Source organism: Alosa pseudoharengus, unplaced genomic scaffold (genome assembly GCF_046254945.1).
Source record: "Alosa pseudoharengus isolate Yale_2024_CS ecotype anadromous, Long Island Sound unplaced genomic scaffold, YU_APseudo_1.1 YU_APseudo_1.1_scf_11, whole genome shotgun sequence".
Taxonomy (NCBI): Eukaryota; Metazoa; Chordata; class Actinopteri; order Clupeiformes; family Clupeidae; genus Alosa; species Alosa pseudoharengus.
Window position 1 is genome coordinate 38777858 of NW_027468576.1, and position 25000 is coordinate 38802857.

The following is a 25000-nucleotide window of genomic DNA, read 5'->3' on the forward strand; positions in this document are numbered from 1 at the left end:
GAACAGACAACATCACAACTCTCTGACTGAGGAGTATGTCAGGGTGGTGGACTATGTTTGCCAGGGTGGTGGACTATGTTTGCCAGGGTGGTGGAGTATGTTTGCCAGGGAGGTGGAGTATGTTTGTCAGGGAGGTGGAGTATGTTTGCCAGGGTGGTGGAGTATGTTTGTCAGGGAGGTGGAGTATGTTTGCCAGGGTGGTGGAGTATGTTTGCCAGGGTGGTGGAGTATATTTTCTAGTGTCGTGTTCAGTGTTGAAATGAGAGCCAGAGATGCTGGTTTGTGTGAAACGGTGTCTTCACACTGTTACTCTGTGATAGGTACTCTGTGATAGGTCTGGGAAGATTGTGTGTTGTTGTAATAATGTCAGTTTTGGGAGAAATATTCTAACCTATTTACGCCACAGATACGTTACAGTTTAGGAGGAGACCGGTGGTGCTGGTGAACCGTCATGTTAGAATGAAACAATGCTGGACTGACGAGGCCGAAGTGATATTGATCACATAGCTCAGCTGTGGTTGCACTCCCTGAGTTTCACTGCAGGGATTAATGACTGTGTTCTATTTTAGCCTGAGTCTGATTCAGCCCAGCTTCACTGTCCGTCCACACCCAAACCCAGACGAGACCTCTCCATGCTCTCTGTACTTAGTCAATGCTCTCTGTACTTAGTCCATACTCTCTGTACTCTCTGTCATGTTTTGCTTTAGTGAGCTGCATACCAGCCTCATCCTCACCACGGCTGTAGCAGTTGACCCAACACCAGGGTAGCTGTTCCTCCTTGACCTTTAGTCAGCCTCGGGTTGCTCTGTTGAACCCCTTTCACACAATCACTGGCCATTGAGTCTAGAACTACCAGCCCGCTCTTCAGCTTGCAGTAGATAGGCAAAGCATTTGATGAGTCTGCTGAATCTCTCACAGCATCTGACCAGTCTACTGAATCTCTCACAGCATCTGACCAGTCTAATGAATCTCTCACAGCATCTGATGAGTCTGCTGAATCTCTCACAGCATCTGACCAGTCTACTGAATCTCTCACAGCATCTGATGAGTCTGCTGAATCTCTCACAGCATCTGACCAGTTAATGAATCTCTCACAGCATCTGACCAGTCTAATGAATCTCTCACAGCATCTGATGAGTCTGCTGAATCTCTCACAGCATCTGACCAGTTAATGAATCTCTCACAGCATCTGATCAGTCTTTCCCCTTACATTTCCCCATGGGGATCAATAACGTATTGGTCTATTTAATCTATCTGTTGAATCTCTCCCCTCAGATGGCCTCAGCAACAGATGCCCGCTATGGACAGAAGGAGTCTGCCGACCAGAACTTTGACTATATGTTCAAGATCCTGATCATTGGTAACAGCAGCGTGGGTAAGACAAGCTTCCTGTTTCGCTATGCTGACGACTCGTTCACCCCAGCCTTCGTCAGCACAGTGGGAATCGACTTCAAGGTGAAGACCATCTACAGGAACGACAAGAGAATCAAGCTGCAGATCTGGGTAAGACAGCACTGGTCAAAACATCCGCATTACATTAAGTGCGTTAAAGGCCTTTAGAAAGGCCCCCCAGGTGATCTGAACTCGATACGTGATTAATTGACAGGCACTACAGCAGGCCCGCAGGTCTCATAAAAACCTAAACCGCAGAAAGACATTTTGTTCTAATGGTTGAAGGCGTCACAGGAGCGGAGGCCCATCGAGACGAGTACCCGTGTGCCAGATGGCCAGTGCATCTCTGCATGTTTTATACGACTGCATGTTGTGGCTTAAACGCTTCTGCACGTAGGAATAAGACACTTGCTCACGTACACCAGCGGCAACATTTTCAGCTGACAAGTATTTAATAAACAAGTATTCAATAAACAAGTAAACTAGTATTCAATAAACAAGTATTCAATAAACCATGTATTTTATTAAGCGGCGCCGACCAAAAAAGAACTGGATCGTAATCTACAAGGTGGCGGCGTAACGGTTGGTCTGTGGTGTGTGTGTGAAGACAATGGAACTGAATGTGTCTGTGGTGTGTGTGTGAAGACAATGGAACTGAATGTGTCTGTGGTGTGTGTGTGAAGACAATGGAACTGAATGTGTCTGTGGTGTGTGTGTGAAGACAATGGAACTGAATGTGTCTGTGGTGTGTGTGTGAAGACAATGGAACTGAATGTGTCTGTGGTGTGTGTGTGAAGACAATGGAACTGAATGTGTCTGTGGTGTGTGGGCTTGTAGTGAAGACAATGGAACTGAATGTGTCTGTGGTGTGTGTGTGAAGACAATGGAACTGAATGTGTCTGTGGTGTGTGTGTGAAGACAATGGAACTGAATGTGTCTGTGGTGTGTGTGTGAAGACAATGGAACTGAATGTGTCTGTGGTGTGTGTGTGAAGACAATGGAACTGAATGTGTCTGTGGTGTGTGTGTGAAGACAATGGAACTGAATGTGTCTGTGGTGTGTGTGTGAAGACAATGGAACTGAATGTGTCTGTGGTGTGTGGGCTTGTAGTGAAGACAATGGAACTGAATGTGTCTGTGGTGTGTGGGCTTGTAGTGAAGACAATGGAACTGAATGTGTCTGTGGTGTGTGGGCTTGTAGTGAAGACAATGGAACTGAATGTGTCTGTGGTGTGTGTGTGAAGACAATGGAACTGAATGTGTCTGTGGTGTGTGTGTGAAGACAATGGAACTGAATGTGTCTGTGGTGTGTGGGCTTGTAGTGAAGACAATGGAACTGAATGTGTCTGTGGTGTTTGGGCTTGTAGTGAAGACAATGGAACTGAATGTGTCTGTGGTGTGTGGGCTTGTAGTGAAGACAATGGAACTGAATGTGTCTGTGGTGTGTGGGCTTGTAGTGAAGACAATGGAAGTGAATGTAACCAAATGTCCAAAGCGGAGTGGACTGCACTCTTGTCATCATCTGTGTGTGAAGACCTTTAGTGTTACCATTTTATTAGAATAATAGAAAACTGTGACGTTACTTGATATGTACTTATATAGTATCATTATTTACTTATATATATGCACTTTAATAGACAGATTTCAAATAGTACTACATAAATCCATAGACCTGTCCTTTTCATTTATGCACAAAAGACATTGATTGAGTATTGCTCCAACCGTTTTGTCTGATTCATTTTTTAAGAGTGAGCTGGGAAATATGGAGCACTTAGAGCAGCTGCATGCTGGCACTGAGGGGTGAAATCAGAGCAGTGCAGGACTGAACGTGCCCCAGTGCAGGGAGCTGAACATGCCCCAGTGCAGGGCAAGCCCGAGCTGAACATGCCCCAGTGCAGGGAGCTGAACATGCCCCAGTGCAGGGCAAGCCTGAGCTGAACATGCCCCAGTGAGGTCCAGTCACGTTGTGTAGCGGGGCAGATAGGCAGGAGAGTGGATATCTCATTCTGTTCCCAGCCTGCCCGTGCCCCCATGGCCCTCCAGCAGCCAATAGCGCAAGCGAGAGAGACGTGTGACGAAAGAGCTCCCTTCCCCCTCGCACACACACACACACACCGACACACACACACACACGCGCGCGCGCGCGCCTGCCTGTCCTCTTCTCGCCTTGCTGTGCCGCACCCATCCCCCAGCCCCCCGTCACAGGGCGGCGTAACGCAGCGCAGCTATGCAGTGGTGCAGAAGCCCTCCAAGGCTCCTGTCCTGGAGAGAATGCAAAGCATCAGTTTAGCTCAAATGCTTTTCAAAGGACGCACAGCTCACATGGCAAGAGTATACTCACTCACAGTAATGAGGAGGCCATTTTGGTTGTTCAGCAGATGTTTGCGTGTGTGTTTACCATTCTCTACTGTTGGTATACTATGTGCTAGGGTATGTTTACCATACTCTCCTGTTGGTATACTATGTGCTAGGGTATGTTTACGATACTTCCCTTGTTGGTATACTATGTGCTAGGGTATGTTTACGATACTTCCCTTGTTGGTATACTATGTAGGGTACTTGGTTACTCAGAGCTTCAGGGGCAGTATGATAGGGATGTTTAGATGCCAAGCCTTGTTGTCCAGTGGCTGCGTCTCTGCCATGAGGCAAATAAAGGGTTAACAAGAAGGATCGTGTGACACACTGGGTGTTGAGTGTCCGCAGCGTCCGGTAGCGTTTCACTGAAGACTGGCCTGTCAATCAGTCACATAGCACGCAGACAGAGGGAGTGTAGGAGTTTGGACAGCTAGAGGATAGCTGGCGTCCAGGCACACACACTCTCTGGCCTTTCAGGGCCTGCTTCTAAAGAGAGGGTCATTTCATTAATGCCTTTCCCCAGTGTTTGTACAGGCAGGAGCGTGCGTACACACAGCTTAAATTGACCCCAACATATGCTGAAGCATATGTCACTTGCCCCTTGAGATGGCAAAATTACCGCTCTTCCCTGTAATTAAAGCCCCCCTCGTCTCCCAAAACGGCACCCGATGCCAGCCTGCATCTTTAATCATTTTCAAAACTACAGAAGTCCATTTTGTGTGGGTTATGTCCTTTTATGACGGGGCTTTTATTTTTTGTATTAAAACTACAGAAGCCCATCTGGACTCCTTGGCTTTCTCACACTCCTCCATCTCACACCATCTCCTCCACCTCCTCCATCTCCTCCATCTCACACCACCTCCTCCATCTCCTCCATCTCACACCACCTCCTCCCACTCCTCCATCTCACACCATCTCCTCCAACTCCTCCACCTCCTCCATCTCCTCCACCTCACACCACCTCCTCCACCTAACACCATCTCCTCCATCTCTCACCATCTCCTCCACCTCACACCACCTCCTCCATCTCACACCACCTCCTCCCACTCCTCCATCTCACACCATCTCCTCCAACTCCTCCACCTCCTCCATCTCCACCTCACACCACCTCCTCCACCTAACACCATCTCCTCCATCTCACACCATCTCCTCCACCTCCTCCATCTCCTCCATCTCACACCATCTCCTCCACCTCCTCCATATCACACCATCTCCTCCACCTCATCATGCCAACTTCTACGTCATAATACCTGTGGCTGAGGAAACAACGGAACTAAATATATATGTGTCGAAGGAGGTGGTCCAAGTAGCAGTGTCAGTGCCCATATCATATTTTAGTGGAGGTGTCAGTGTCAGTGCCCGTACCATATTCTAGTGGAGGTGTCAGTGTCAGTGTCCGTACCATATTCTAGTGGAGGTAGTGGTGTCAGTGCCTGTACCATATTGTAGTGGAGGTGTCAGTGCCCGTACCATATTCTAGTGGAGGTGTCAGTGTCAGTGTCCGTACCATATTCTAGTGGAGGTGTCAGTGCCCGTACCATATTCTAGTGAGGTAGCAGTGTCAGTGTCCGTACCATATTCTAGTGGAGGTGTCAGTGCCCGTACCATATTCTAGTGAGGTAGCAGTATCAGTGTCCGTACCATATTCTAGTGAGGTAGCAGTGTCAGTGTCCGTACCATATTCTAGTGGAGGTAGCAGTATCAGTGTCCGTACCATATTCTAGTGCAGGTGTCAGTGCCTGTACCATATTCTAGTGGAGGTAGCAGTGTCAGTGTCCGTACCATATTCTAGTGGAGGTGTCAGTGCCCGTACCATATTCTAGTGAGGTAGCAGTGTCAGTGTCCGTACCATATTCTAGTGAGGTAGCAGTGTCAGTGTCCGTACCATATTCTAGTGAGGTAGCAGTGTCAGTGTCCGTACCATATTCTGGTGGAGGTAGCGGTGTCAGTGTCAGTGTCCGTACCATATTCTGGTGGAGGTAGCGGTGTCAGTGTCCGTACCATATTCTAGTGAGGTAGCAGTGTCAGTGTCCGTACCATATTCTGGTGGAGGTAGCGGTGTCAGTGTCAGTGTCCGTACCATATTCTGGTGGAGGTAGCGGTGTCAGTGTCCGTACCATATTCTGGTGGAGGTAGCGGTGTCAGTGTCAGTGTCCGTACCATATTCTGGTGCAGGTGCCCATAGAGACCCGGGTTTGAATCGGACACCAGTTTTGTTCCCCTCACCCCATATCTCTCTCCTCACTTCATGTCACTTATCACTGTCCTGTCTGAAAAAAGGCAAAAAGCCCCAAAGATAAACTAATTACGTGTCTAAATACTGATAACACGTATAACTGATAAATATACTGATAACATGTATAATTAATAATTCTATTGTTGTTGCGTGTCCTGTGCTGTTGTTGTGTGTCCTGTGCTGTGCTGTGCTGTCAATGCTGTTGGCATCTGCCGGTGCTTTGTGTATGTGTGTATGTGTTTTAGACACCCTGCTGCACACTAAATGTCCTTTTCTAAGGATAAATAAAGTGAAACTCGAAAAACTTGATATATAAATATGCTTTTTTGCAGGACACAGCCGGACAGGAGCGGTACAGGACCATCACCACGGCCTACTACCGAGGAGCTATGGGTTTTATCCTTATGTACGACATCACCAACGAGGAGTCCTTCAACGCCGTGCAGGACTGGTGGGTACCTGTTCGCTAAAACACGTTTTTAAATGAATGAACCTGTGAGAGCGTGACTACAGAGCTGTTCATTCTGTCGTCCTGCAGGTCGACACAGATCAAAACGTACTCCTGGGACAACGCCCAGGTGCTGCTGGTGGGGAACAAGTGCGACATGGAGGACGAGAGAGTGGTGGCTGCGGAGAGGGGCCGGCAACTCTCCGAACACCTGGGTGAGTTAAGGCATGCCTGCTCTACTCAACATCAGGATAGGGATGCAGCAATTAATCAATTAGTTGATTAGTTGTCAACTATCAAATTAATCGGCAACTATTTTGGTAATCAGTTAATCGGTTTTAAATCGGAGTGCAGCTTCTTAAACTTGAATATTTATATATTTTTTTAGCTTTACTTACTCCTCTATGACCGTGAACTAAATATATTTTGCATGTGGAGAAAACAAAGACTTTGGCCAACACTAATCAAAATGTTTTCATCCATTTTCTGTGATTTCATTGATCAAACAACTTAATGATTTATAAAGAAACATAACTGACAGATTAATCGACTATAAAAAAAAAAAGTTAGTTGCAGCCCTACATCAGGAATACGACACAAACGTTCGATATATGATACCTAACATGGTCATTTAATGCCAGCACAGAGCTTTTGTATGGAATTATTGCGCCGAATTATCGAATTATAAATAACCGAGGATTCTCATAGGTGCTAAAACTAAGGACAGGCAGGGTGTAGTTGGGGTTTCACCGTCTGTGCTCATTGCAGGGTTTGAGTTCTTCGAGGCCAGTGCCAAAGACAACATCAACGTAAAGCAGACCTTCGAGCGACTGGTGGACATCATCTGCGAGAAGATGTCCGAGAGCCTGGACGCAGGGGACCCTGCCGTGACGGGGGCCAAACAGGGCCCCCAGCTGACCGAGCAGCCAGCGGCCCCACATCAGGACTGTGCATGCTAAAAACGACAACAACAACAACAACAAACACTCCCAGTGTACACAGGCTCTCATGCATACAGCCATGTATAGGCACATCCGCACACACACTATCACACACACCATTTCTGCCAGGCTCCCCCTCACCTTTCTCCCTTAGCTAGCGCGCGTCGAGCGGTAGCTGCCGGAAGAAAGAAACGGCTTCTTTCTAATGTGCTCTTCGTCCCCGTCTGTGTCCCATCTGCCCTGTTCTTTTTTATTCTTTCAGATAAATAGCAAAGTCACTGCATTCACTCGTCTTGCGTCAGCATTCCTTGGCCTTTGTGGAAGACAAAGAAAGCCATATATCTGATTGGTTTAGTTTTTAAGGGTTAGTAAATATGGAGAAAACTGTGCTGAAATTTAGACCAGTCAGTGGAATATGATGCACATTTTTAATCGAGTTTCATTCTTACTGCCTTTCAAGCACCTTCAGTTGGTTTTAGTTTTCTTTAAACTATATTTTTGTATTTTTTGTGTGGTTTGTGTGTGTGTGTGTGTGTGTGTGTGTGTGTGTGTGTGTGTGTACGCGTGCGTGTTTCTTTATTTCAGCTAAACTTGTGGCATAGAAAATATGAACAAATAGATACCTAAAATTAGAGAACACATATATCTTTATATATTTATTTCAAGGTGTGTATATACATTGTGTATGTTATAGATGAGATACATCTCAAATGAACTTTCAAAACAACAGATAAGTAACGTAAGACTATGACTGGTTTTTGCAAGCTGTTTTTGCCACCATAATGACTACTACCAAAAATCTTCATAGTGCGATACATGCAGCTTTATCAGATAGGCTTACAAAGATTAGCTGGAACATATTGACAAACAGATGCATCTAGCGATGCATATTTGCATGGGGAGATATCAAGATTTTTCTGCAGTGTAAAAACCCTACTAAATCTAAGATCTGTAAAAAAAAATGATTTTTATCTATTTTAGCTCTTTCCAATCAGGCTCATCTCTGTATGTGCTCGCCATCACTAACGTGTGGTGTGTGGCCTCCCCTGAGCGATCTGAGGGCTGGTGTGCTTTCTCCGTTGTGGTGACCGTTGTGGTATCCTGCAGCGGCATAAGTAAGATGAAGAACTAGATTCCCTGTGTATGTTTAAGGAGAGAATTGTTGGCATGTTACTGGTTACTTTATTTGCATTACGACTTTTATTTGCAAATATCATTGATTTGTGTCACCCTTGAGATGCAATACATTAAATGTTGTGTTTAAATAAACGTTTCTGTGATGTAACTACGACCATGGTGTGAGGGGGAAATAGCACTGATTTGATCTTTTATGCAAAAGTGGGCGTCTGGTTTGTACTGTGGCGTGGCAGGGAAGAGAGGTACAATCAATGCTGACATCAGTCTTTTTTAGTCATGTGGTCCCTTTTTGTCATCAATGTGGCGAACATCAACTTCAGTGTATAAATAGGCAGCAGTGGTGATCCATCGTGTAAATGTCAGAGAAGACGCATCTGCATCCATTCATTTGCTATACAGATAAGTATAGCTGTTTGCTGAATCCCGAATGAACACATGATTCTTTATGTCACTGGGATTTTGTCCCAGTGCATGTGACGGGGACTTGAGTAGGGGCTGGCATGAGTGATGTATTGACTTCAGAATGGCTTGTGCAGACCACAATGGCGAATATTATTCAAAGGAATTTCTCTGTTCTATGAATATGATTATGGGGAGATTGGCTAAATTATATAACTGCCCTGTTTACTCGTCTCAGAAGGAGGGTTTGCAGCAAAGGCTGTTTTGATTCTAGTTTAAGCTGTATGCAGATGTGTCGACGTGCACCCCCCCCCCCCCCCCGCTCATTCGCTGTGTTCTGTTGCTGCGTTCCCTGACGTTCTTATTCATGTAAATAGATTCACGTCGTTTGATTTAAGAGTGGATTGTGTTGTATTGACAAGCTTGCAAAAATGAAAAATGAAAAAAATGTAAAAATGTTCAGCTTTTGTGTGTGCCTGCTTGTGAATGAATGTGTCACTTTATTACAAAGCAATATTCTGTATAAAGAAGCATCTTTTTCAGTGTTAATGAGATTACAGGCAGTCAAACTCAAATAGATCCGTAAGTCACCATGTGGAATAGGCTACATGTTTATTCATCTCCGTTTCTTTCATGATCATATCTGAACAGGCTGAGTCATCTTCTATTGTAACAATGACTGCACAACATCAAACCGTTGGCAACCAGTGAAATGAAAAGCTCTTAACTGTTTTTTAACAGTTGTACTCCCCAGTTGTATGTATTGCAAATCCCAATCTGCAGGGTCTCAGTGATACTCATGTAATGGTGCTGTGTGCTTCAATCTCATGTGTTTAAATGACGGAGGTCTCAGCTTCGCTCACACTCCCAGTGGTTAGAAATGCATCGCCACAACTGCGTAAATGTTGGCAAACTGAGCGAGAGGGCTTGTAACAGAGGCCATGCTCAGTGTGTTTAGCACTCACTGACCCTCTCCTCGCCTGCCTCTTATCTGCTGCTGGGTCATAGAGGTCAGGGGTCAGCGGTCCAGTTTTGGTTTTCTGTGCCCTCTAGACCCAGCTATGCCCACCAACTCAATCATTCAAATTCTTTCCAAATGTGAGTCAAATGAGATAACATGCTCAGCATTTCTTTTGACCTGGTTTACATCCTTTTTTAAACTTTGTTTTCTAATGTGAGGGAAAAAAAGACAATATTTACTGATATAAAATTTAAAAAACATGTTATGCAGTAGTTCATGTACTGTTATTACAATAGGGGAAATGGTGTCAAAATGTTAAATTGTGAAAAAAAATATCAAACTGTTGTGGAAATAATTCAAATGATAAATGAATAAATAAAATGAAATAAACTGTGTTACAACGATTTAGTCTCTTGCATATTGACATGTTTAGAAGCCTAGGTAATTGCATCAGATAGATTGCAAGTTACATCAGTGCATAATCATGAATATAATGGAGGGGGCGGGGTCATAAAAGTATCCCCTTAGTTGGAATTGACCCCCCAGTGTCGTCTCCCAGTGTGTCTTAATTTGGGGCTCCAGCTGTGGCCATTGACTGGGAAGACTGTGGTGTAATGGTACGTCCTCTCCCACTATTTATTATTGTTTTAATCTGCCTAGATATTGTTACCATGTTTATTGTAGCTATTGTGACACATTGCAGATGAAAGCACTCACTAAGCTATCTGATGAATGTAGATTGTGTATGAAAGTGCAGGATGCAAGAGCGATGGTTTCACATGGTTTTGCAACACAAACCTCAACTTCTCCATGGAGGTACGTGTGGATATTTGCCTCTTCTGCTGAGAATTGAACGGCCACTAGAGGGCAGAGTACACGAGACTGCAAACACCTCTATCTGTGCTGGTCATCAGTGCAGTGCATTATGGGTTGGAAAAAGTCATCCATTGAGAATATGACACATGACAAATCAGATCTAGAGACAAAACTGGACCGAGAGGAGGGTCTGTTATATATCTGGCCTGTCCTGCCATAGTTAATGGAGAGGATGTGGCCCAAAGGCACCTATAATCACCCTTATTGATACACTGTATTTAGGCTGCATTTGGACTTGATTTCTCACCAAATGCTGTTTGAGCGTCGGTTGACTGGCCATCCTTTCTTCAAAGACAGATATGAGTGATGACTGACAGTCTCTTCCCTGCGCCTCTTTAACTGAAACACTTGCCATACGCTGGTGTCCTGTTCTGTACCACACAAGAGCTGATTTAAATCCTTATGCTGTTAATTAGGGGCACTCAAAGGCACTCCTCTCTCAGCTCCTCCAAACTTCCCCTATTATGGCCACGCAGGGGGCACCAGGAAGGCAGCACCCTCATTAATCTCCATTAAGTCCCTCCCACAGGCTCCCGCCCTCATAAATCTCCATTAAGTCCCGCCCTCATCAATCTCCATTAAGTCCCTCCCACAGGCTCCCGTCCCAAGCCAACCACAGCTCTCAGCAGCCCTGCCTGCCATCACACTGCTCTATATTACTGCTCTATATAGCCCTGCCTGCCATCACACTGCTCTATATATTACTGCTCTATATAGCCCTGCCAGCCATCACACTGCTCTATATATTACTGCTCTATATCACCCTGTCTGCCATCACACTGCTCTATATATTACTGCTCTATATAGCCCTGCCAGCCATCACACTGCTCTATATATTACTGCTCTATATAGCCCTGTCTGCCATCACACTGCTCTATATATTACTGCTCTACTGTATATCACCCTGCCTGCCATCACACTGCTCTATATATTACTGCTCTATATAGCCCTGCCAGCCATCACACTGCTCTATATATTACTGCTCTATATAGCCCTGCCAGCCATCACACTGCTCTATATATTACTGCTCTATATAGCCCTGCCAGCCATCACACTGCTCTATATATTACTGCTCTATATAGCCCTGCCAGCCATCACACTGCTCTATATATTACTGCTCTATATAGCCCTGCCAACCATCACACTGCTCTATACATTACTGCTCTATATAGCCCTGCCAGCCATCACACTGCTCTATATATTACTGCTCTATATAGCCCTGTCTGCCATCACACTGCTCTATATATTACTGCTCTACTGTACATCACCCTGCCTGCCATCACACTGCTCTATATATTACTGCTCTATATAGCCCTGCCTGCCATCACACTGCTCTATATATTACTGCTCTATATCACCCTGCCTGCCATCACACTGCTCTATATATTACTGCTCTTAAGCATTTAACATGTTGATATTTACTACAGGAGACATGATCAAGCCTGCACTGCACGTATACTGCGCTGTGTATGCCAACAGGAGAACACATGAGGGGGGGGGCGACAGTGTGGCTGCAAGTGCACTAATCCATCAACAGGGGGAGCAGTGTGGCTGCAAATGCATTAATCCATCACTGAAAAGCATTAGTTCTTTAGCTCCAGCACACACACCGTCGTCTGCCCATTAAACACACTCGGATATCCCCGGGGAAGCCAGCACAGCACGTCTTCAGACTTGCTACTTCGGCAGCCTCTCCGCACACCAGGGCTCCGGCATCGCCATGGCAACAGAAACACATACACGGAGGTGACAGCAGGGAGAGCACATTGGTCGCTGGGGATGACATGCACCTATCAAATGCAGCTCGGACTGTGTGAATACTTCTACTCTGGCAATAGAGATTTTTTGAGAGTAAAAGATGCATGCACTGGGAACTTGGGCCTTGCAATGCATAAATAAATGAGGGCAAATTCCACACAACTGAAAAGGTTAACAAAAATATTTATTTACAGTGCCCTTGTAAATAAATTAAAACATCAGGCTGTTCTCCATATCTAAAGCAAAACCCTTGAAAACGTATGACAGTCATTCAATGATATTCAAAACCTAACAAAAAAGCATCCTGTGATGTCTTTACAATGTCTCCAGTAATTGTTTGGAAATACAACGATCAGCACACAACATAGTTAACAATAAAAAAGGCAAAGGAAACGGCCGCAGGGCCGTCATGTTCTACTTGGGGACTTTAAAATCCTGAATGAATGAATGAATGAATCGAGTGAATGAACGAACGATTAAATGAATTTCATGAATATTCTTGAACTGTGTGAAACAGAAATGGGCAGAAAGAAGCGGTCAGTCCAGACGTAGCAGTGACGAAACCAGAGAGCTAAAAAAAAAAAACACAGCAGCAAACTAAAACTACCAGCTGGCTCAGATGTCTACGGATCCCCTAAAGAGCCATGTGCAATGTTTGTTTTTCCTCCTAAGTTTCTGGTGCGTACCAGCTAGTTTATCATGCTCACAAAAAACGTACAAAAAAAATTGCCCAGGTCCTCCTAGGAGTTTCGAGTTTCTGGTGAGCACGAGAAATTTCTGGTGAGCACGAGAAAGTTCTGGTACGCATGTAAAAGCTTCTGGTGCGCACGCTACTGCAAACTTGAATAACATATGTCCCTTTATGGGCGCCGTAGATCTTTTACTGTTTACAAACTGTGTAAATGGATGGCGAGTGGGTGAGGGTGTGGAGAGCGGGTGGAGAGGGGGTGGAGAGGGGGTGGGCGGGTGTAGAGACGGCTTCTCCTCTCAGTGCTGGTTCTTCATCACGCCCTGTGGTGGGGGTGAGGGTGTGTGTGTGTGTGTGTGTGTGTGTGTGTGTGGTGTGTGTGGGTAGAGAGGGCTTCTCCTCTTAGTGCTGGTTCTTCATCACGCCCTGTGGTTTGCCCGGCTTCTTCTCCATCTGCTGCCCTCGGCCCACTCCCTGCATGCCCCTGCCGCGGCCTCCAAACACACCTGCAGGGGGCGACAACGAAACAGAGCAGCACATTAGTGAGGGCAAGTACCCCTGGCTGCAGCTTGCAGATCGGGGCTGGGCTCAATGTGGGGCGGAGCGCAACGATGAGCTCAGCCCAAAATCAGCTCGTCATTCCCCGTCCTCTCTGTGCGTCTGTTTACCCGGACTCGGAGTTCAATTTTTCTCAAGGAAGAATGCTTAACTCTATAAAAGCGTATCCTCCTTGGACTACTGCCCACGTTAATCATGTCCCTTCCCCCCTAGCCTTCTAGAATCTGTACACCATTGGCGTTTCTTGGGTAATCTAAGTAGGCCTAGGCTACGCTATAAAGATCATTACATCCAGTCTGCATAAACATAGGCCTATAGCAATAACATTATCAATGCAATTTATCTCTAGCCTATCTGTATTTTCTTCTGAATAGTTTAGTGATATTTCAAGTTGCTGTGTTAAATGGGGTTGCTGGGTGAGATCGCTGCCCAAAAATCAAAATCCATAACTCGCAATCAGAAGTGTTTGCGCGAAAAAGTTCATTTTGCCATAGAGACAAACTGGGTTACAGGGTTAAAAATTAAAAACGATTAAAATTTTAATCGAATTAATTACATACTCTGTGATTAATTTATCTAAATTAATCGCATATATAATTTTTGCTGTGAAAGTATTTTAAATATTTAAATTCAAATGAATCACTGAATAATCCGCATTAGTGACATTAAAGTTCAAAAACTCTCACTCAAACTTTCACTAATGGCCATAATACAGTAATCTATGATATGACCTAATATGCTGAGGAAAGAAATTCAAAAGTGCTTTGGGAAGAAGTTTTTTTTTTACACACAAGGCATTTCAGGCCACAGATATAACCTAGGGTACACAATGAAAATAAATTAACACTCCCTTCAATGTCAACACTATTTCTTTGCATTGATGTGCGACTTTAGAGTTGACAAACTCTGGTGATATGCAAATTCCTTGATGCAGACATTGCAGAGGACTTTATTTTAATCAACACTTTATTTTTATCAACACAAATTCATTTATTAATTCTCAAATTAATTAATCAAAATTAATCAATTATTTCGACAGCCCTACTTAATATCTCTGGTCGTATTTAAGTAGACCATTCATGTTTCGATGGCTGTAAGATTATACATAATTACATGATATAATCTATTTACGTTTCCGTAGCTACACCATATCTTGAGAATAAAACATTGTTACAATTGCACCAGTTCTCCCCTACGCATTATAGGCTTTCCTACCCAGTACTGTTAGCCTAACAGCGAGAGTCTAACCTCCGTGTTTTTTCTCTTGAAGTTGAGAAAATGCTTTTATAGATTTAGGCAATCTTCTTAGAGATTATGTTGTGAAATATAACTTGGACAGTAGGAAACCAGGCCAGTGTGAGAAGAGGTGCTGAAGGTAGGCGGGCTCAACGTTGAGCTCTGCCCCACGATCTGCAAGCTGCAGCCAGGGGCTTCTCAGTAAGGGTGCTATTACACACACCAAGCCTTGGGGCCCTATGAGGACCCCATTACACACACCAAGCCTTGGGTCCCTATGAGGACCCCATTACACACACCAAGCCTTGAGGTCCTATGAGGACCCCATTACATACACCATGTGTGGTGTAGTGTGTGTGGTGTGTGTGTGTGTGTGTGGTGTGTGTGTAGTGTGTGTGTGTAGTGTGTGTGTGTGTGGTACCTCTGCCTGCTCCACTTGTTCTGCTGCATCCCCCGCGGCCACTGTCTGGTGTGGTGTGTGTGTAGTGTGTGTGGTGTGGTGTGTGTAGTGTGTGTGTGTGTGTGTATGGTGTGTGTAGTGTGTGTGTGTGTGTGTGTGTATGGTGTGTAGTGTGGTGTGGTGTGGTGTGGTGTGTGTGTAGTGTGTGTGTGTAGTGTGTGTGTGTAGTGTGTGTGTGTGGTGTGGTGTGGTGTGTGGTGTGTGTGTAGTGTGTGGTGTGTGTGTAGTGTGTGTGGTGTGGTGTGTGTAGTGTGTGTGTGTGGTGTGTGTGTGTGTGTGTGTGTGTGTGGTGTGGTGTGTGTATTGTGTGTGTATTGTGTGTGTATTGTGTGTGTGTAGTGTGTGTGTGTGTGTGTGTGTGGTGTGGTGTGGTGTGGTGTGTGTGTAGTGTGTGTGTGTAAGGGTGCTATTACACACACCAAGCCTTGGGGCCCTATGAGGACCCCATTACACACACCAAGCCTTGGGTCCCTATGAGGACCCCATTACACACACCAAGCCTTGAGGTCCTATGAGGACCCCATTACATACACCATGTGTGGTGTAGTGTGTGTGGTGTGTGTGTGTGCGTGTGGTGTGTGTGTAGTGTGTGTGTGTAGTGTGTGTGTGTGTGGTACCTCTGCCTGCTCCACTTGTTCTGCTGCATCCCCCGCGGCCACTGTCTGGTGTGGTGTGTGTGTAGTGTGTGTGGTGTGGTGTGTGTAGTGTGTGTGTGTGTGTGTATGGTGTGTGTAGTGTGTGTGTGTGTGTGTATGGTGTGTAGTGTGGTGTGGTGTGGTGTGGTGTGTGTGTAGTGTGTGTGTGTAGTGTGTGTGTGTAGTGTGTGTGTGTGGTGTGGTGTGGTGTGTGGTGTGTGTGTAGTGTGTGGTGTGTGTGTAGTGTGTGTGGTGTGGTGTGTGTAGTGTGTGTGTGTGGTGTGTGTGTGTGTGTGTGTGTGTGTGGTGTGGTGTGTGTATTGTGTGTGTATTGTGTGTGTGTAGTGTGTGTGTGTGTGTGTGTGTGGTGTGGTGTGGTGTGTGTGTAGTGTGTGTGTGTGTGTGTGTGTGTGTGTGTGTGTGTGTGTGTGTGTGTGTGTGGTGTGTGTGTGTGTGTGTGTGGTGTGTGTGGTGTGGTGTGGTGTGGTGTGGTGTGGTGTGGTGTGTGTGGTGTGTGTGGTGTAGTGTGTGTGTGGTGTAGTGTGTGTGTGTGTGTGTGTGTGGTGTGTATGGTGTGGTGTGTGTGTGTAGTGTGTGTGGTGTGTGTGGTACCTCTGCCTGCTCCGCCGCCTCGGCCCTTGCCCTGCTGCTTGTTCTGCTGCATGCCTCCGCGGCCGCGGCCCTTGGACACCACCTCCTCCTTCACCATGTCGATGATCTCGTCGGGGATGCGCAGGTACTTGATGGTGCTGCCCCTGATATAGCACTCAGGCATCCTCCAGAACTTATCACCATCCTGCACACAGAGACGAGGCGCAGAGAGCCACACACAACTGAGAAACTGCTGGGGTAATACTGCCACCTTGTGGTGGTCATGTGAATTGTACTCTGGATTGAACTGTGTGTGGTGCATAGCTATTTTAAAATACTTTTATAATAGCTTGTAATATATTTTAATATTAAAATATATTACAAGCTATTATAATATTCTAAGAAGAAACAGTAACATTCCCGATCGTCTGTTTAAGCTAGTTCTATGGTACAGATTGCGCACGCTAAAGTTCTGATTAGGTAAGGGATAATGTATGGAATGCTGGTCATTATCAGGAAAATAAGTCCCGACAGGGCGAACCGGACGGTCTTGCTTTGCCCTGAAGGGACTTATTTCACAATGATATGTCAAATAAAAAACAGAGCTGCCATATAAAGTAAAGCTATTTCAGATCCAGGCATTTACCCTGGAGGTGCAGATGACTTCTCTGAGGTTGATGTTCATCCAGTTGTCACAGCTGACCAGGTGGCCGTTGTAGGTTTCTCCATTCTTCAGTTCCACCAACTGAAAATAAAAGGCAACACCGAGTCACATCACTGTGACCTCACTCACCCTACTAGTAGAGCCCAATGACTGGATATGAAGAGTTCAGATTCAAAACCCTCTAACCACTTCCTTTTAAACAAGCATTTTTTTCCATTAGGCTCCTATTGGTTTTTGCATACAAATTATTTAACGTATACTGTGTGTGGAGAGCATTCACTCACCATCGTTATGTCATTTTTGACGGAGGTGGCGTTTAGAGGGTTTTGCATCTGAACTCTTCATATAGAAATGGACATATCATGTCATTGCTACTAGATCCTGAGTCAAGAGGAGCAGATGTAGCTGTACATCCCCATACCATAACCATGCGTTACCTGATAATAAAACGATACGCACAGGACTAAAGCGGACATCGGGGCACTGGGATGCCCAGTGATCTAGAGAGAGGGAGGGTCTCTGCTGGCCCACTGCTCTGGCATATTGGGAGTGAGGCAAAACTACCACAGGAACTTAGATATATCTAAACTCAAAATAAAGTGAGATCATTTTTTAAAAAGGGAGATCTAAGGTCTAACAAGAGCCAAGGAGCAGGACCGGAGCACACAATGCTTAATGTGATTTTTATTAGCCTAGTGCAAACCGACTAACGTTTTGATGCCCATGCGTCTTCCAAGTCGGTTTGACTTCTGCGTCCTGTTTCGTGAGCACCAACCAGGCTGAAGCGCGAGTGACCCCCTTCTACTGAGATCATTTTTTATTTGGGTAAAAATTTATTACGGAGTATGCCATTTAAAGCTACTATTGCCCTTTAGCATTACACCCTCTTCCACTTAATGATCTTAGATCAGTCTTGGTGGCTTGTATCAGTGATGTCTGTTGTAAACAGTCATTTCAAATACACACAGGAGAGGTGTTCAATTCCTTGTGCTAATAGGTAGGGGATTTCCCACAGCGGCCAATCAACAATCAAGACAATTTATTTACCATCAAAAACAACATTACCAGCAAAGCCATCTTTGAGCAGCTGTAGAGAGAGCCTTTCACTAAGGTTATGAAGTAGGCAACAGTAACATACCCAAACACATCTCGCCATCACATTGACGAATTAAAGAGATAAAATAAGTGTAGGTTACTAGATAGATAGATACTTTATTGATCCCCAGGGGAAATTCAAGAATTGTACTTATACACATAGCAACAATTAAATCAAAGAGTAAAGAAACCCTATAGTCTATAATCTGGGTAAAGTCGGAGAATACAAATCACATCAGTATACACTGCTAAGTATCGTACTCCAGTAGCATTGCATGGCATCACTACTATAATCAGTGATATGGAAAGTATGTCGTACCATTGGGTGGTTCTGCGCGGTCTTCAACAAAGATAGAGGTAACTGTGGACGAAAAACACATTTACTTACATGACAGAGTTTGATACAAGCATCATGAACTCCTTATGTGTATGCAGCTAACTCTTAGCATGGACTGCTAATTAGGTGACACGCTATCCATGTCTTGCATGCAGCAAGAGGGCTAAGATACATCAAGTTATATCTAACACATGCTAATTGAAGCGTATGAGCCACCAGTATGTATACAAGTGTATATGTCTCTCGTCAATTTCATTAAAAGGTTAACAATCGTATGCCCCCTTTCGCATTGAGCGCTAGCCACAAGTTAGCCGGTCAGAATTAGCTGGCTAGCTCACAATCCTTCCCTCCCCCAAAGTATATGCTGTTTGCTCTAAATAGAGTGTATTAAATGTCGTGGCTTATAAAATATTGCTTACTCACCATTGCAGGACCTTAGGTTATGTGATTCTACGTATAATAATAGGGATATAATGCACCCTGTACCAACTAGCTAGATCCCTGTATTCAAGTGCTAGGTGAGTGAGTGCACACATACACAATCTGTGGTTTATGTACGCATGTCCGGAGCATGGCGCTAGGAAGTTCGTCACTAGAGTGAAAGAAGACCTCGAGCCGAGCTTTCCGTTTATTTTCTTCTGATTCCAAATTCTGTTTGTGTTCGAATCTAGCTTGCTTACTAGATTATAAATGCTCGAGTTTTTCATTGGAAATCTTCTGCGATAAATAGATAAAATAGCTGGCGACGGATTTAAATAACCCCGTGTATAGATACAACAGTGTCTTGCAAACCACTGTCAACTTGTGAAGATGAGTGTGGAAGCGTATGGGCCGAGTTCTCAGACTCTAACCTTCCTGGATACCGAGGAAACTGAGTTGCTCGGAGCTGACACTCAAGGCTCTGAATATGAATTCACTGATTTTACATTGCCTAGTCAAACGCAAACTCAAGGCCAAACTCAGAGTCAGCTGGATAATCAGGTTTGTAATATTCCTTACGGGTTTATGTTTACCTTTGCTCTCCAAATCTAGATTAGCATACGGTAGTTGCTAGCAAGCGCTTGGCTCATAGCTAATGTTAACACTAATCTAACACTAGCGAGCACTAACTGTAAGTTACCTTACTTGCTAGCAATGTGATTTTTATAAGGCAGTGGCAATGCATTTGGCTTTTTATCTCAACTGAAAATGATAGCTATCTGCTTATCAAAAGATAACGTTAGGCAGCGCCGCGCAGCAGGTGAGCTATGCTAGCCAACATATCGACAGCATTGCTATAGATAGCATGCTGCTAGCTAGGTATCATGGCCCCAGTGAAACCACATTGCGCCTGCCACTACTGGGATGGCTAACGTTGGATAGCAGAAACATGTATGCCGAGAAAGCCTCTCAGATGCCAGACGTATTCGTATATTTATTTTGTTTTGTATGGACTGTCTATTGACTTACTGTTAGATAACATGGTATCAACTCTGTGTGTTTGTTTAGGTAAATGGCCCCGACGAAGTTTTACAGAATGGACCACTTGATGACTCTGTTGCTAAAACAAGTCAACTTTTAGCGGAACTGAACTTTGAAGAAGATGAGGAGGATGCCTATTACACCAAGGATCTCCCGCTGCATGCCTGCAGGTCAGGTTTCCTCATGGCGTCTATTTAGTGATGCCAAAAAGAAAATCCTCAAAATCCCTCCAGGCTTGAAGTAGCTTGCGTTAATGTGATGTAGCCTATTGGTTAATACTTTTGTAATGGGATCTCTCTTTTTTTTCATTTAATGTGTGATTTGTGTTCCATTACCATCAACACCACAATGCTTTAATATCCTGTATTCTCCTCTCTATAGCTACTGCGGTATCCATGATCCAGCATGTGTTGTGTACTGCAACACGAGCAAGAAGTGGTTCTGCAATGGGAGAGGCAACACCTCTGGAAGGTACAGTGCATGCTAGAATCAAAGTCGATCATGTCCACAGCAATTTAGGCAGCTTCAGCTCAGAGATGAATCGTTATTGATTCTGTTTTGCAGCCACATTGTGAACCACCTGGTGAGAGCCAAGTGTAAGGAGGTGACTCTCCACAAGGATGGGCCCCTGGGAGAGACAGTGCTAGAGTGCTACAACTGCGGCTGCCGCAACGTCTTCCTCCTCGGCTTCATCCCAGCCAAGGCCGACTCCGTGGTCGTGCTCCTGTGCAGGTGAGTCCCGCTGACGCTCACGGGGTGTCGTCTTGGCCGACCGGCTGTACGGTGATGTAGCGCCCGTAGCGTGTTTTTGTCCTGACTAAATCGGAGCGCTGTCATGTCCACGCACAGGCAGCCGTGTGCCAGTCAGAGCAGCCTGAAGGACATCAACTGGGACAGCTCTCAGTGGCAGCCGCTGATCCAGGACCGTTGCTTCCTGTCCTGGCTGGTGAAGATCCCCTCGGAGCACGAGCAGCTCCGCGCTCGCCAGATCGCCGCCCAGCAGATCAACAAGCTGGAGGAGCTCTGGAAGGTTCGACCGCAACTTACAGCAGCCCTCTCTGGTGGTGCTGTTCACTGGCGTTGGAGATGGGTTGATTGCTGGTCTGAAGTCTGAAAAGCATTTGTTTATAACCAAGATAAATGCTTTTTTTTTATAAGCTTAATAAGCCAGCATTACTCGGGACACCAGTTCAGCATGTCCATTGTCTTTCAGTCAAATGATCTGGTGGTTAATTAAGCAATAAGCCCCGAGAGGCTGTAGGTTACACTGATTCTACAACAGCTAAGGGACGTTGTAAGGCACGACGCGCTAGCGTTTGTATCAGTTATGGTAGCTCAGTAATATAGAACGAAATGCGGTCAGGGTGTATGTTTATGCTGGATTTTAACGGCATCAAACGTGATTTCAGCCAATCACAATCAAGGACCGGAACTATCAGTTTTAGAAGTTATATTAACATTATACTCAAGTTGGTTAGACACTTGGTCAAGAGTGCTGTGCTTGTTAGACACTTGGTCAAGAGTGCTGTGCTTTAAATAATCCCTCTGATGTGCTGTGCTCTCAGGACAACCCCACGGCGACCCTGGAGGACCTGGAGAAGCCCGGAGTGGATGAGGAGCCGCAGCACGTGCTGCTGCGTTACGAGGACGCCTACCAGTACCAGAACATCTTTGGGCCTTTGGTCAAGCTGGAGGCCGACTATGACAAGAAGCTCAAAGAGTCCCAGGTATGCCACAGTGGACTGAGTTTACATGGACTTAAGTGTCCCAGTTATGAGGCCTGTTCTTGTTTTGATTATATTTGTGCTGTTTGTATGAAGACAGAGAACCTGGTTATTAATATCCCTTTACACATGATAAATATTAGCATACCAGTTACCAGCAATAGAGCTCTACGTATGTAGTCAGCCACTCTCCGGCATAAGGTGTACACGGAATAGTATCTCAGCATCTTATAGAGTACTAGCTACTAGCTAGCATAACTGAATTTCTCATAATCCGGGATAAGAGCTCATCCGGGGTTCTGAAATCGAGACATGATGTTTACATGCGCAAACACTAAACCAGGATACTTCAAAATCCCGATCATAGCTGGGATACTGAAGTGCATGTAAACACAGCCGTTGATGGACATCCAATAGCGTACGAGGTGTGGTGCGTCTCTGGCTCAGTTCTAATGCTCTAGCTGTCTCTAGTCAGAGGAAGTGCATCACTGGCTGAGTTCTAATGCCTTAGCTTTCTCTAGTCAGAGGAAGTGCATCACTGGCTGAGTTCTAATGCTCTAGCTGTCTCTAGTCAGAGGAAGTGCATCACTGGCTCAGTTCTAATGCTCTAGCTGTCTCTAGTCAGAGGAAGTGCATCACTGGCTCAGTTCTAATGCTCTAGCTGTCTCTAGTCAGAGGAAGTGCATCCCTGCACTCCAGAATACTATCTGCTTTTAAGGCACCAACACACCCAGCACCAGTTGGGTGTCCTAAGTACTGAGCTAATTTCATTGGCAGCATGTATTAGGTCTTTTTTTATGTGGGCAATGCCATGTGGACTGCAGTAGGTCTCAACTGGCATCATTCACTCACTCTGCACTGACTGACAATTGTGTTACTTCTCCACAGACCCAAGACAATATAACTGTCAGGTGGGACCTGGGACTGAATAAAAAGCGGATTGCTTATTTCTCATTACCCAAGACGGATTCAGGTGGTAATTCATCCAGCTTTTTATTGCCTGCTCTCCTGTGGTTGTGCTGCTCATTACCTTGAGTCCTGCATTGCATGCATGCCAATCATGCTGCATCTTTTTTAATTTTATTTTAGTTTTATTTGTCTGTGTGTCCAGTGTAAGTCATTAGTTTAGTAGTGCATGTTGGTGGTTCCCATCCATTATTGTTATTTGGGAGTAAAACTGTGTGTGTGTGTGTTTTGTTTGTTTGTTTGTTTTTTCCCCCTGTTTACTACTTGTGTTTGTTTGTGATCAGATATGCGGCTGATGCAGGGAGATGAGATCTGTCTCAGGTATAAAGGTGATCTGGCTCCGCTGTGGAAAGGGATCGGACACGTCATCAAAGTACCAGACAGTATCTTTTCAGCTCATGTGGGGTAAAAGCAAAAACAGCCGTGAGGGAATATGCCAAGAACAACAGCTATAGGCTGAGGGGTATACTATGAACAAGAGCTATAGGCTGTGGGGTATACTATGAACAAGAGCTATAGGCTGAGGGGTATACTATGAAGTATACTATAGGCTGAGGAGTATACTATGAACAAGAGCTATAGGCTGTGGGGTATACTATGAACAAGAGCTATAGGCTGAGGGGTATACTATGAAGTATACTATAGGCTGTGGGGTATACTATGAACAAGAGCTATAGGCTGTGGGGTATACTATGAACAAGAGCTATAGGCTGAGGGGTATACTATGAAGTATACTATAGGCTGTGGGGTATACTATGAACAAGAGCTATAGGCTGTGGGGTATACTATGGACAAGAGCTATAGGCTGTGGGGTATACTATGGACAAGAGCTATAGGCTGTGGGGTATACTATGAACAAGAGCTATAGGCTGTGGGGTATACTATGAAGCCTTGTTACTGGCTTACCCAGGTAACTGATCTCAAAACAATATGTCACTCACTTCAGGCGCAATACATGCAGTAAAGTGTTCTTTTGAAGATCAGCGGTTTATCCTGAAGTCACTGGGACGTACTACTTGTAGTTAGTATACCCCTCAAGTGTTCTACTTGTAGTTAGTATACTTCTTTTGAAGATCAGCAGTTTCTCCTGAAGTCACTGGGACATACTACTTGTACTTGTCAAGTGTTTGAACTATTGGTGTTGGATTTGGGGGCGGGGTCTAACCAAAGTCGCAGTCCTTGACCGCTTTGCTAAGATTATGGAGATGAGATTGCAATTGAATTGCGAAGCAGCGTTGGAGCACCCATTGAGGTCACACACAACTTCCAGGTGGATTTTGTGTGGAAGTCCACCTCCTTTGATCGGTGAGTAATATAGTTAGTGTTCATTTTGACTGACGCTTTTTCTATGTTTGTGGATGCTTCTAACCGCTTGTTGTGTTTTGTGTGTTGACAGAATGCAGAGTGCCCTGAAGACCTTTGCTGTGGACGAGACCTCCGTGTCTGGCTACATCTACCACAAGCTCCTGGGCCACGAGGTGGAGGATGTCATCATCAAGTGCCAGCTGCCCAAGCGTTTCACTGCCCAGGGTCTCCCTGACCTGAACCACTCTCAGGTGCTCTCTCTCTCTCTCTCTCTCTCTCTCTCTCTCTCTCCTTCTATCTCTCTCCTTCTATCCCTCCCTCTCTCTTTCTCTCTCTCCTTCTATCTCTCCCTCTCTTCAGTCCTAGCTGAGCTAGAAAGCATGCAGGAGTGTGTCTGGTTTTCTCTGTGTTGCTTCATATATAGGTAGATAGAGAGACAGTTAAACAGCAGTTAGGTCCAGTCAAACTATTTATTCATTTCTGATTGGACGAGAGATATTCCATGAGTCATCACAAGTATCTCAGGAGTTGGCCGAGTCATAGCCATAGCCATATCTGCTAGCAATGCCACTCTCACTCATGCCATATTGCTCAGCTATATCCCTCTGTGATGTTTGGTCCAGGTGTATGCTTAGCTATATCCCTCTGTGATGTTTGGTCCAGGTGTATGCGGTGAAGACGGTTCTCCAGCGTCCTCTGAGCCTCATTCAGGGGCCACCTGGGACGGGCAAAACGGTCACCTCAGCAACCATAGTGTATCACCTGGCCAGGCAGAACA

General features: G+C 45.2%; 3 protein-coding genes across 3 annotated transcripts in view; 2 read left to right on the top strand and 1 right to left on the bottom strand.

Annotated features, from left to right (window-relative positions):
• Nucleotides 1-9215, top strand: part of rab3ab (RAB3A, member RAS oncogene family, b) — a 14081-nt gene extending 4866 nt beyond the window's left edge. Inside the window, exons 2-5 of the mRNA XM_076279115.1 lie at nt 1276-1503; nt 6315-6433; nt 6521-6645; nt 7199-9215. Coding sequence (XP_076135230.1) covers nt 1276-1503; nt 6315-6433; nt 6521-6645; nt 7199-7389 — 663 coding nt within the window. The 3' untranslated portion in view covers nt 7390-9215. The remainder of the gene's footprint in view (nt 1-1275; nt 1504-6314; nt 6434-6520; nt 6646-7198) is intronic.
• A 3453-nt stretch (nt 9216-12668) lies between these two features.
• On the bottom strand, nt 12669-19316 carry lsm4 (LSM4 homolog, U6 small nuclear RNA and mRNA degradation associated). The gene is made up of 5 exons (XM_076279122.1): nt 19190-19316; nt 18749-18790; nt 17317-17415; nt 16692-16875; nt 12669-13696 (listed from the first exon to the last, which is right to left on the bottom strand). The coding sequence occupies exons 1-5, from the start codon at nt 19190-19192 to the stop codon at nt 13593-13595; spliced, it is 432 nt and encodes a 143-aa protein (XP_076135237.1). The 5' UTR covers nt 19193-19316; the 3' UTR covers nt 12669-13592.
• A 56-nt stretch (nt 19317-19372) lies between these two features.
• Nucleotides 19373-25000, top strand: part of LOC143117413 (regulator of nonsense transcripts 1-like) — a 21729-nt gene continuing 16101 nt past the window's right edge. The window contains exons 1-11 of the mRNA XM_076279117.1: nt 19373-19747; nt 20255-20397; nt 20609-20698; nt 20792-20959; nt 21077-21257; nt 21793-21954; nt 22840-22927; nt 23202-23300; nt 24114-24222; nt 24314-24473; nt 24886-25000. The exon at nt 24886-25000 is cut by the window's right edge and continues 4 nt beyond it. Of these exons, the coding sequence (XP_076135232.1) occupies nt 19577-19747; nt 20255-20397; nt 20609-20698; nt 20792-20959; nt 21077-21257; nt 21793-21954; nt 22840-22927; nt 23202-23300; nt 24114-24222; nt 24314-24473; nt 24886-25000 (1486 nt within the window). The 5' untranslated portion in view covers nt 19373-19576. The remainder of the gene's footprint in view (nt 19748-20254; nt 20398-20608; nt 20699-20791; nt 20960-21076; nt 21258-21792; nt 21955-22839; nt 22928-23201; nt 23301-24113; nt 24223-24313; nt 24474-24885) is intronic.

What these genes read in the sequence shown, in the direction of transcription:
- lsm4 (XM_076279122.1), bottom strand. An exon ending in CCGCGCAGAACCACCCAATG is followed by an intron (nt 17,416 to 18,748) that starts GTACGACATACT and finishes TTTTATTTTCAG; the next exon opens with TTGGTGGAACTGAAGAATGG. An exon ending in AGGCGGCGGAGCAGGCAGAG is followed by an intron (nt 13,697 to 16,691) that starts GTACCACACACA and finishes CGCCCCCTGCAG; the next exon opens with GTGTGTTTGGAGGCCGCGGC.